Source organism: Schistocerca piceifrons, chromosome 9, assembly GCF_021461385.2.
Source record: "Schistocerca piceifrons isolate TAMUIC-IGC-003096 chromosome 9, iqSchPice1.1, whole genome shotgun sequence".
Classification (NCBI taxonomy): Eukaryota; Metazoa; Arthropoda; class Insecta; order Orthoptera; family Acrididae; genus Schistocerca; species Schistocerca piceifrons.
Window position 1 is genome coordinate 57027192 of NC_060146.1, and position 12995 is coordinate 57040186.

Sequence of the window (12995 nt, forward strand, 5' to 3'; positions counted from 1 at the left end):
TTCATATCAGCGCACACTCCGCTACAGAGTAAAAATTTCATTCCAAAAAAATGAATGTTTTATAACATCAATTCCAAACCTTTCTAGCTGTACGGACCACATACTATATAGAAACAGCTTAGAGGCCCGTTAGCTAAATACGAGGGTCGTTCAGTAAGTAATGCCCCACATTTTTTTTTTTAAGCCGTTAGTATACATAGACAAACTTCCTAGTAGGTGCTTCACAGTTGATGTTTGTCCTGTGCGCCAGTGAAGTTTCGAAATGTTCTGGTCGATGACAGAGCCGTAGAACAGCGTGAAAGTGGCTTCTACATACGACTCACCATACAAACAGCGTGCTGTTATTGAATTCTTGTGTGCAGAAAAAGAAACCGTGGTGAACATCCATAAGCGTTTGTGTGCAGTGTATGGCGATGCTTCAGTTGGTCGGAGTACAGTTGGGCGATGGGTAAAGAAAGTTAGAGCCCCAGGAAGTGCAGAAACAGAGCTCCATGATCAGCCACGCTCGGGACGTCCTGTCACAGCCACTGCTCCAGACACGCTGAATCGTGCGGATGCCATTATTCGTGCCGACCGGCACATCACAACTCGACAACTGGCTCTACTGTTGTCGGTCAGCATTGGAAGTGCGTCTCCAATGATCGAGACTCTCGGATATTGAGAGAGGTGCTCACGATGGGTTCCACGAATGCCCAGAGCGGACCACAAGAATCAGAGAAAGGCCATTTAATGTGAATTGTTGGGGCGTTTTGAGGCTGACGGCGAAGATGACGAGAGTGTCAGTCATGCAGTGAAAACATGGCTACACCTACATGACAAGAGCTTTCACCAGCAAGGAATATATGCACAACGTTGGCGTACGGCAATAGAACGTGATGGATATAACGTAGAAAAGTAGAACATGAACAAGACATGTTTATGTATATTTTTACCAAATTCTGACTCTTAACAGTAAACACGTCCTGAGAAAAAAAATGTGGGGCATTACTTATTGAACGACCCTGTATATTGTGTGTGTGTGTGTGTGTGTGTGTGCGTGCGTGCGTGCGTGCGTGCGTGCGTGCGTGCGTGCGTGCGTGCGTGCGTGCGCGCGCGCGCGCACGCACATATGCATGCATGCATACATAACAGATTGATCCAGCTGCCGCTAGGCACAGGTTTTAGGCAACTCACAACACCTGACAACATCACCCATGTAGTCCTACAGAAAAATGAACAGGACCTTTTTGTAGCAAATTTGGGATACTTTTTCCATAGAGAATGTAGTTCTCGAATTATTCAAGAAAACTTATATGCATTCAGCATTTTCTCCATATGGACTGGGTGAGGTGGTGTATGGCCAACCGCCCTCACCTTCTATTCGAGAGTCCTGCGTTCAGTTCTTGGGCTGGCCATTCCGCATCCAGCCGAGGACGCACGCCAGCCCTGTAGCACAGTCTCTAGGGTGGGGGCAAGGGGTGGGCGTGTACACTTCCAGCCACTTGGTGTCAAACGGTGTTGGTAATTTTCAACTTAAAAAAAATAAAATAAAAATAAAGTACTGGTTTGATGCAGCCCTCCAAGAATTCCTCTCCTGTGCCAACCTCTTTATCTCAGAGTAGCAACCTACGTCCTTAATTATTTGCTGGATGTATTCCAGTTTCTGTCTTTCTGTACAGGTTTTACCCTCTACAGCTCCCTCTAGTACTATGGAAGTTATTCCGTGATGTAACATATGTTCTACTCTCCGGTCCCTCTTCTTGTCAGTATTTTCCGTATATTCGTTTGCTCGTCGGTTCTGTGGCAAACCACCTCCTTTTTTACCTTATCAGTCCACCTAATTTTCAAGATTCGTCTGTAGCACCACATCTCAAATGCTTCGATTCCTTTTTGTTCCGATTTTCCCACACACTGTCTTTCACTATCACACCATGCTGTGTTCCAGACGTAGATTCACAGAAACTTCTTCCTCTAATTAATGCTTGTGTTTGATAGTAGTAGGCTTCCCTTGACCAGAAATGCCCTTTTCGCCAGTGTTAGTCTGCTTTTGATGTCCTCCTTGCTCCGACTGTCGTGGATTACTTTGCTGCCTAGGTAGCAGAATCCCTGAATTTCATTTGCTTCGTGATAACCAGTTATGATAAGAATCACGCTGTTCTCATTTCTTCTACTTTTACTTTCGTCTTTCTTCGATTTACTCCCAATCCATATTCTGTACTCATTAGACTGTTCATTCCATTCAGCAGATCCTGTAATTCTTGTTCCCTTTCACTGAGGTCACCACCGAACCTTAACATTTATATCCTTTCACCTTGAATTTTAATCGCGCTCCTGACCATTTCTTTTATTTCCACCATTGCTTCTTCGATGTAAAGATTGAACAGTGGGGGCGAAAGAGTACCGGGTGATGAAGAAGTTAGTCTAAATTTGAAAACTTAATAAACCACGGAATAATGTAGATAGAGAGGTAAAAATTGACACACATGCTTGGAATGACATGGGGTTTTATTAGAACAAAAAAAAAACACCCCATATTGCTAGACGCGTGAAAGATCTCTTGCGCGCGTCGTTTGGTGATGATCGTGTGCTCAGCCGCCACTTTCGTCATGCTTGGCCTCCCAGGTCCCCAATCTGTGCGATTATTGGCTTCGGGTTTACCTGAAGTTGCAAGTGTATCGTGATCGACCGACATCTCTAGGGATGCTGAAAGACAACATCCGACGCCAATGCCTCACCATAACTCCGGACGTTTTACAGTGCTGTTCACAACATTATTCCTCGACTACAGCTATTGTTGAGGAATGATGGTGGACATATTGAGCATTTCCTGTAAAGAACATCATCTTTGCTTTGTCTTACTTTGTTATGCTAATTATTGCTATTCTGATCAGGTGAAGCGCCATCTGTCGGATATTTTTTGAACGTTTGTATTCTTTTGGTTCTAATGAAACCCCATGTCATTCCAAGCATGTGTGTCAATTTGTACCTCTCTATCTACATTATTCCGTGCTTTATTCAGTTTTCAAATTTATACTGACTTCTTGATCACCCGCTACATCCCTGTCTTACACACTTTTTAATCTGAACACTTCGCTTTTGGTCTTCCACTCTCGATGCTCCCTCTTTGTCCTTGTACATATTGTACGTTACCCGTGTTTTCCTGTGGCTTATCCATATTTTTTAAAAGGCTATAGGAGGTTTCACATGAAAAATGTGGAGGCGTTACTTTTCAGCACGCCCTCGTACTTGTGTTACTGTGTTGAACCGTTAACGTAAGGTTACAGCTCTTAATGAGTGGATTTTGACAAGCTTTTAAAACTTTAAAACTGGTCAATAATTACATGGAATACTGAAAACGAAACTTGTGTTTCTCCTGGAAACCATTAGATAGGTAACCTGCCAGTCAGATCGGGTGGTGGTCTACTAACAAGGGAACCCCCCCCGTCAGATTTAGTTATAAGTTGGCACAGTGGATAGGGCTTGAAAAACTGAACACAGATCAATCGAGAAAACAGGAAGAAGTTGTGTGGGGCTATGAAAAAAATAAGCAAAATATACAAACTGAGTAGTCCATGCGCAAGATAGGCAACATCAAGGATAGCGTAAGCTGAGGAGCGCCGTAGTCCCGTGGTTAGCGTGAGGTCCTTGGTTCAAGTCTTCACTCGCGTGAAAATTTTATTTTCTCAAAGTTATGATCTGTCCGTTCGTTCATTGACGTCTCTGTTCACTGTAATAAGTTTAGTGTCTGTGTTTTGCGACCGCACCGCAAAACCGTGCTATTAGTAGACGGAAGGACGTGCCTCACCAATGGGAACCGAAAACATTTGATCGCAAGGTCATAGGTCAACCGATTCCTCCACAGGAAAACACGTCTGATATATTCTATACGACACTGGTGACGGCATGTGCGTCACATGACAGGAATATGTTGTCGACCCACCTAACTTGTACACTTGGCGAATGGGTATAAAGATTCTTCTAAGATTCTTCTACCTTGCCCAATTTAGGTTTTCTTGTGGATGTGGTAATCACTCCCAAAAAAGTGATGGAAACATAAGAGTTTGTCACATGAACTGCAACAAATGAATGCAACAGTTTCACAGTCGTGTGTTTCGATGTTTGTTTAGGTGTAGCGTCCCCATACTACGGCGCAGTTACCTCACATCGGACGGACGGACGGACAGATAATAATTGTCTGAAAATAAAAAATTAAACTTTTCACTCGAGGGAAGACTTGAACCAAGGACCTCTCCTTTCGCAGCTGCTCACGCTAACCACGGGACCAGGGAGCTCCTAACCGCACATTATCCTAATTGTTTTATATCATGCACATGGACTACTCAGTTTGTATATTTTGCTTATTTTTTTCATAGTTCCACACAACTTCTTCCTGTTTTCTCGATTGATGTGTGTTCAATTGAGGCCTATCCACAGTGCCAACTTATAACTAAATCTGAGGGGGGGGGGGGGGGGTGCGATGGGGAGGTTCCCTTGTAAGTAGAGATTTCCGACCTACTGTACGTGTTTTTTTTTTTTCTGCCTGTGCTGTGGTGTAACGCCGTCGTTTTCTCTGGTGTGTCCCGCAGTGCTGCTGAGCGAACCGATCGAGAACGACGAGCTGCAGTTCAAGACGCTCAAGATCACCGACTTCGGGCTGGCGCGCGAGGTGGACAAGACGACGCGCATGTCGGCGGCCGGCACGTACGCCTGGATGGCGCCCGAGGTCATCAAGACGTCCACCTTCTCCAAGGCCAGCGACGTCTGGAGGTGAGCCCCGCCAAGGCCGCTCCTCTCCACTGCTCAGCCACTCACTCCGCCCTCACCCGGCACCCGCACAGCGCCCGCTTACTACCCTCCCCGTCCAAAATACTTCCGGCTCAAGTCGACACCGGTCCTCTGACGTTGTATTCATCAAAATGCAGAAACGGCATATCTAACAAATTTTATTATTTTTATTTTTTTATTTTTTTTTACCAATCGGTATTTGGAAAGTAATTCCGTACAGAAGGTCCGCATATGTACACGCTGGAACGTGGCTTCTCTGGCTGTTCATTATCTTCAAACATGCATGATGGTCACATCTTGCCCCCATTCTAACAGCCGTGTACCGCTAGTCTCTAGAGGAACGGAAGGTTCCAAATGATTGGAAAAGAGCACAGGTAGTCCCAGTCTTCAAGAAGGGTCGTCGAGCAGATGCGCAAAACTATAGACCTATAGACTGACGTCGATCTGTTGTAGAATTTTAGAACATGTTTTTTCCTCGAGTATCATGTCGTTTCTGGAAACCCAGAATCTGCTATGTAGGAATCAACATGGATTCCGGAAACAGCGATCGTGAGAGACCCAACTCGCTTTATTTGTTCATGAGACCCAGAAAATATTAGGTACTGACTCCCAGGTAGATGCTATTTTCCTTGACTTCCGGAAGGCGTTCGATACAGTTCCGCCGGCCGAAGTGGCCGTGCGGTTAAAGGCGCTGCAGTCTGGAACCGCAGGACCGCTACGGTCGCAGGTTCGAATCCTGCCTCGGGCATGGATGTTTGTGATGTCCTTAGGTTAGTTAGGTTTAACTAGTTCTAAGTTCTAGGGGACTAATGACCTCAGCAGTTGAGTGCCATAGTGCTCAGAGCCATTTGAACCATTTTTTGATACAGTTCCGCACCGTCGCCTGATAAACAAAGTAAGAGCCTACGGAATATCAGACCAGCTGTGTGGCTGGATTGAAGAGTTTTTAACAAACAGAACACAGCATGTTGTTGTCAATGGAGAGACGTCTACAGACGTTAAAGTAACCTCTGGCGTGCCACAAGGGAGTGTTATGGGACCATTACTTTTCACAATATATATAAATGACCTGGTAGATAGTGTCGGAAGTTCCGTGCGGCTTTTCGCGGATGATGCTGTAGTATACAGAGAAGTTGCAGCATTAGAAAATTGCAGCGAAATGCAGGAAGATCTGCAGCGGATAGGCACTTGGTGCAGGGAGTGGCAACTGACCCTTAACATAGACATATGTAATGTATTGCGAATACATAGAAAGAAGGATTCTTTATTGTATGATTATATGATAGCGGAACAAACACTGCTAGCAATTACTTCTGTAAAATATCTGGGAGTATGCGTGCGGAACGATTTGAAGTGGAATGATCATATAAAATTAACTGTTGGTAAGGCGGGTACCAGGTTGAGATTCATTGGGAGAGTCCTTAGAAAATGTAGTCCATCAACAAAGGAGGTGGCTTACAAAACACTCGTTCGACCTATACTTGAGTATTGCTCATCAGTGTGGGATCCGTACCAGGTCGGGTTGACGGAGGAGATAAGGATGATCCAAAGAAAAGCGGCACGTTTCGTCACAGGGTTATTTGGTAAGCGTGATAGCGTTACGGAGATGTTTAGCAAACTCAAGTGGCAGACTTTGCAAGAGAGGCGCTCTGCATCGCGGTGTAGCTTGCTGTCCAGGTTTCGAGAGGGTGCGTTTCTGGATGAGGTATCGAATATATTGCTTCCCCCTACTTATACCTCCCGAGGAGATCACGAATGTAAAATTAGAGAGATTCGAGCGCGCGCGGAGGCTTTCCGGCAGTCGTTCTTCCCGCGAACCATACGCGACTGGAACAGGAAACGGAGGTAGTGACAGTGGCACGTAAAGTGCCCTCCGCCACACACCGTTGGGTGGCTTGCGGAGTGTAAATGTAGATGTAGATCTAGCACCTCTAACTGCACTGAAGAGCCAAAGAAACTGGTACACCTGCCAAATATCATGTAGCGCCCCCGTGAGCACGCAGAAGTACCGCAACACAACGTGGCATGGACTCGACTTACGTTAAAGTGGTGCAGCAGGGAATTGATACAATGCAACCTGCAGGGCTGTCCATAAAGCCGTCAGAGTACGAAGGCGTGGAGATATCTCCTGAACAGCACGTTGCAAGGCTCAATAATGTTCATGTCAGGGGAGTATGGTGGCCAGCGGAAGTGTTTAAACTCAGAAGAGCGTTTCTGGAGCCACTGTGTAACGATTCTGGACGTGAAGGGGTGTCGCATTGTCCTTCTGGAATTGCCCAAGTCCGTCGGAATGCACAATGGACATGAATGGATGCAGGTTATCAGACAGCATGCTTACGTACGTGTCACCTGTCGGAGTCTATCTAGACAAGTCAGGGGTCCCACATCACACCAACTGCACGCGTCCCACATCATTACAAAGCCTCCACCAGTCCATGGATTCATGAGGTTGTCTCCATTCCCATACACATGCATCCGCTCGACACAATTTGGAACGAGACTCGTCCGACCAGGCAACATGTTTCCAGTCATCATCAGTTCCAGTGTCTGTGTTGACGGACCCAGGTGGGGAGTAAAGCTTTGCGTCGTGCAGTGATCAAGGATAGCCCATATCGATGATGTTTAGTTGAATGTTTCGCACGCTGACACTTGTTGATGACCCAGCATTGACATGTGCAGCAATTTTCGGAAGGGTTGCACATCTGTCACGTTGAACGATTCTCTTCAGTCGTCGTTGGTACCGTTCTTGCAGGATCTTTTTCCAGCCGCAGCGATGTCGGACATTTGATGTTCCACCGAATTCCTGATATTTACGGTACACTCGTGAAATGGTCGTACGTGAAAATCCCCACTTCATCCCTACCTCGGAGGTGCTGTGTCCTGTCGTCCGTGCGCCGACTACAACATCATGTTCAAACCTGCCATTGTAGCAGCAGTAACCGGTGTAACAACTGCGACAGACACTTGTTCTCATATATAAGCTTTGCCGACCGCAGCGCCGTATTCTGCCTGTTTAAATATCTCTGTATTTGAATACGCATGCCTATACCAGTTTCTTCGGCGCTTCAGAGTCCATGGTACCAGAAATCTTTTCAAGTCCCAAATATCTATCGTGTATATATGCAGATTGTAGCGACTAATGAAAATTTGTGCCAAGGCCAGCATTCGAACCAGGGTCTCCTGCTTAGCAGGCAGATGCCTTAACCTCTGCGCCACCATGGCGCAGTGGCTTTGCACAGCTGCACGAACTACTCTCACGCCTCCCTCCTCAATTCGAATCTGGATGATGTTTGACATTCATTTGAATAGAGGATCTATGCCTGAGTTTCACGCAGCATCCCCCATTTCCTTCGATGCTAAGGTGGCATTCCAATTCCGTTGGAGAGTCTTTGTAATGCTGTCCGAGTTTAGGAGGAATACCAGTTGGGCTGAGACGTGAATGGGAATTTCGATCGAGGAGGAGGCGTGATGGGGTGGTTCTCACCAGGGTGTAGTAGTGGTCAGCGCGTCTCCCTAGTGACCAGAAGACCCAGGTTCGAATGCCGGGCTTGGTACAAATTTTCATTCATCGCTTCAGTCTGCATATATACATCAAATCTAGCACAGTTGTTCTCTTTCTGGAAAGTAGACCATGTCGGCCATGTGACAAAATCAAATAGGGTTAATGCAGGAGTAGGTTTAACAATGAATAAAAAAAATAGGAGCGCGGGTAAGCTACTACGAACAGCATAGTGAACGCATCATTGTAGCCCAGATAGACACAAAGCCCACGCCTACCACAGTACTACAAGTTTATATGCCAACTAGCTCCGCAGATGACGAAGAATTTGAAGAAATGCAAGATGAGATAAAACGAATTATTCAGATGGTGTAGGGAAGACGAATATTTAACACTCATGGGGGACTGGAATTCGATATTAGGAAAAGGAAGAGAAGGAGAAGTAGTAGGTGAATGTGGAATGGGGGGGGGGGGGGATAACGAATGAAAGAGGAAGCCGCCTCGTAGAATTTTCACAGAGCATAACTTAATCATAGCTAACACTTGGTTCAAGAACCATGAAACATGGTTGTATGCGTGGAAGAGGCCTGGAGACACTGGAAAGTTTCAGATAGGTTATGTAATGCTAAGACAGAGATTTAGGAACCAGGGTTTAAATTGTAAGACATTTACAGGGACAGATGTGTACTCTGACCACAATCTATTGGTTATGAACTGTAGATTAAAGCTAAAGACACTGCAAAAAGGTGGGAATTTAAGGAGATGGGACCTGGATAAACTGAAAGAATCAGAGGTAGAAAAGAGTGTCAGAGAGGGCATTAGGGAACGGTTGACAAGAACGGGGGAAAGAAAGACAGTAGAAGAACAATGGGTAGCTTTGAGAGATGAAATGGTGAAAGCAGCAGAGGATCAAGTAGTTAAAAAGACGAGCGCTAGTAGAAATCCTTGGGTAACAGAAGAGATATTGAATTTAATCGATGAAAGTATAAAAGTGCAGTAAATGAAGCAGGCAAAAAGGAATACAAACGTCTCAAAAATGGGATCGACGGGAAGTGTAAAATGGCTAAGCAGGGATGGATAGAGGACAAATGTAAGGATGTAGAGGCTTATCTCACTAGGGGTAAGATAGATACTGCCTACAGGAAAATTAAAGAGACCTTTGGAGAAAAGAGAACCACTTGTATGAATATCAAGAGCACAGGTGGAAACCCAGTTCTAAGCAAAGAAGGGAAAGCAGAAAGGTGGAAGGAGTATATAGAGGACAATATTATGGAAATGGAAGAGGAGGTAGATGAAGATGAAATGGGAGATACGATACTGGGTGAAGAATTTGACAGAACACTGAAAGACCTGAGTCGAAACGAGGCCCCGGGAGTAGACAACATTCCATTAGAACTACTGAAAGCCTCGCGAGAGCAAGTCCTGACAAAACTCTACCATCTGGTCAGCAAGATGTAACAGACAGGCGAAGTACAAAATGGTTCAAATGGCTCTTATCACTATGGGACTTGACAGCTGTGGTCATCAGTCCCCTAGAACTTAGAACTAGTGAAACCTAACTAACCTAAGGACATCACACACATCCATGCCCGAGGCAGGATTCGAACCTGCGACCGTAGCAGTCGCGCGGCTCCGGACTGCGTGCCTAGAACCGCGAGACCACCGCGGCCGGCAGGCGAAGTGCCCTCAGACTTCAAGAAGAATATAATAATTCCAATCCCAAAGAAAGCAGGTGTTGACAGATGGGAAAATTACCAAACTATCCGTTTAATAAGCCACGGCTGCAAAATACTAACAAGAATTCTTTACAGAGGAATGGGAAAACTGGTAGAAGCCTATCTCGGGGAAGATCAGTTTGGATTCCGTAGAAATGTTGGAACATGTGAGGCAATACTGTCCGTACGACTTATCTTAGAAAATAGATTAAGGAAAGGCAAACCTACGTTTCTGGCATTTGTAGACTTAGAAAAAGCTTCTGACATTGTTGACTGGAACACTCTCTTTCAAATTCTGAACGTGGCAGGGGTCAAATAGAGGGAGCGAAAGGCTATTTACAAATTTGTACAGAAAGCAAATGGCAGTTATAAGAGTCGAGGGGCATGAAAGGGAAGCAGTGGTTAGGAAGGGAGTGAGACAGGGTTGTAGCCTCTCCCCGATGTGTATACTGAGCAAGCAGTAAAGGAAACAAAAGAAAAATTCTGAGTAGGTATTAATGAAACTTGCTTCGACTAGGGTAGGGGTGAGCAGGAGGCACATTGTGTGCTATTAATTGTGTGTTGATGGGCAGGTGGGATATGCTGCAGGCGACTTCATGCTCACAATGACCGCTACAACCGTCCACCTCTATATCTGGAACCAGCCAGGCAGCTTTTCAGCAAGCCGGAAAAGAGGATGCGCTCACATCCTAAAATCAAAAATTTTTTCTTTAGCTTCCCATTCTACTTTGTCCATTTTTGGAGAAGTTAAAAAGCGCTTCATCTGTTTCGTACTTTTTATTAATTTTGTAGTTTTTGGAGCACCAATTCCCTTAACTAAATTATTCAGAACTAAAATTAGTTCTTATTGCCCCTATAGTGTGTGAAACATTCATTGACTTCACATATTGTCTCTTCAGCGCTTTATAAATTGCTTCACACGTTTCTGGAATTATTTTGGTTAATGTGCTGTGTTGTAAACTAGAGTAGCTCTCTCCTATATCAAGAAATCGCAGTGTCACACCTTGCCTGTATTCCGCGCATATAGCATTTTTCAAGAGAGTATTGTGTAATATGAAAAGGCACCTTACTGAGCAAATACAGAGTACACACTCGTCCATTCGTAAGTAATAAATAAGACTTGACGTCCTCCACTTGCAACTCTCGTAACTAATTTTGCTGAATTCTTGTATTATCTCTACGTAATACCACCGCTTCACCCAAATATTTTTCCTTCTTTTTCGCCGCATTTCTTCCAAATTCACACACGATGCAATTGTGGTACTCGCAACTGCAAGTTGTTCTCCGCCATCTTGAAATTTGACGAAAAATATGACGACAGTGCAATACCCATTTTAAGAACCACGTCAAAGATCTTTGTCAAAGAAATTTGAAGAATATTTGGTCGCATTTCTTCGTCAAAGAAATATGATATTGCAATACCGGCCTTACTCGCTCGGCTGTGGAGTTCTTGAATACTAGCGACCCTAAAAAGTATATAAACACGCCTAAAATTTTCAAACTTGGTTTGCTCGAAAACAGTTGCGTCTTACTGTTTACGTATGTTCAAGTCCTAATCATACCCTACACACCGTGTCAGTATGAATGAAATTGGAGAGGGTATGTTGGTACGGTCCCTTCACAGCCTTAACTGTGATGCGCCTGAGGGGTAGGCAACTAGGCTGCGTTACGTACCTTTTGGAAGCGCAGCATGCACGGACAAAATTTCGGAGGTTGTTCAGCGATATTTCGTGACTAGTTTGCTATAAGGGACCCGTGATCTTTGGTGGCTCCTAACGTATGTACGTTCGTACTCTGTAAACTTCTGTAAAGAGCACGCTAGAGGGTCTTTCCTGTTGCAGCAGTTATTAGGGTTTCTGCCGTTCCATTCACGTGTGGAGCGCGGGAAGCATGATGTCTTAAACACTTCTGTACGCGCTGTAATTAGTCTGATCGCGTTCTTGCGATCCCTACAGGAGCGAAATTTGCAGGCCTTCCGACTAGGGTTGCCCAGAAAGTTATGCAACGCATTTTTTTCTTCAGCCGTTCTTTATCGAAAATAATGAGAATTACACCCACGAAAGAATGGTGTTTTATCTACACATACTGTTTTTCCACGTAATCACCATCCCGTTCTGTGGCCTTCCTCCAGCGCAAAACAAGGAGGTGTATGCACTGTCGGCACCCACCCTTGTCTTGGTGGTGGAGCCAGTGCTTCACTGTGTGAATCACCTCCTCGTCGTCCTCAAAATGTCTTCCACGAATGGCATCCTTTAATGGCCCAACAAGTGGAAGTCCAAGGGGGCTAGGTCAGGTGTGACAGCCCTGGATGGTGTCTCCGACCGCTGCAAATCGTGGAGCTCCGCCGAACCGCCTTCTGATGACCTCACCCGCCGTGCCCAGCGACAAACTGTACTTCTCATAACATGTAAGCTTTCACGGCCGGCGTCTTCATTAATTAAAACTTCCGGGCTGAATTGCCGTGGTCCACATATAAAACTTCTTCTCCTTCCTGACGTTTCGTTGCCTACTGCGGGCAACATCTTCTGAGGTGAGTCGGCGACTGGCTGCTAGGCGCTGGAGGTCCCGCTGATATAGAGCGCTTAGATGGCGCCACCACTCGTCACGTGCTTTCGACTTTAAAACTATCTCTGGCTAGTGCCATCTCTCTCGATTACAGGTAATCGATTGTCACTTCGTCGGTACAAAGTCGACCGCCATATCTTGTCTAGTTTTAATCCTTCTTCTTTTTTATTAAAATTAATTTCGTGCTTGTAGATCTCTATAGCTTCTCTATACATGCGGGTATAATAATGTGAGGTCCTAACTATCACGTTTGTCTCACAATTTCTTTTTTTTTTTTTTTTTTTTTTTTTTTTTTTTTTTTTTTTTTTTTTTTTTTCGTGATCACCGTCTTTGAAAACGTGTTCCGCTACAGCTGATTTGTGAATTTTTCCCAATCTACAGTTCATTTTGTGTTCCGTTAGGCGGTTATTAACACTCCTTTTAGTCGTTCCAATATAAACCATTCCACAGCT

General features: G+C 45.0%; 1 protein-coding gene across 1 annotated transcript in view; it reads left to right on the top strand.

The window, feature by feature from the left end:
* The window catches only part of LOC124717051 (mitogen-activated protein kinase kinase kinase 10-like), a 721769-nt gene that overhangs the window by 536113 nt on the left and 172661 nt on the right, over positions 1-12995 (top strand). The window contains exon 2 of the mRNA XM_047243726.1: positions 4566-4746. Within this exon, the coding sequence (XP_047099682.1) occupies positions 4566-4746 (181 nt within the window). The remainder of the gene's footprint in view (positions 1-4565; positions 4747-12995) is intronic.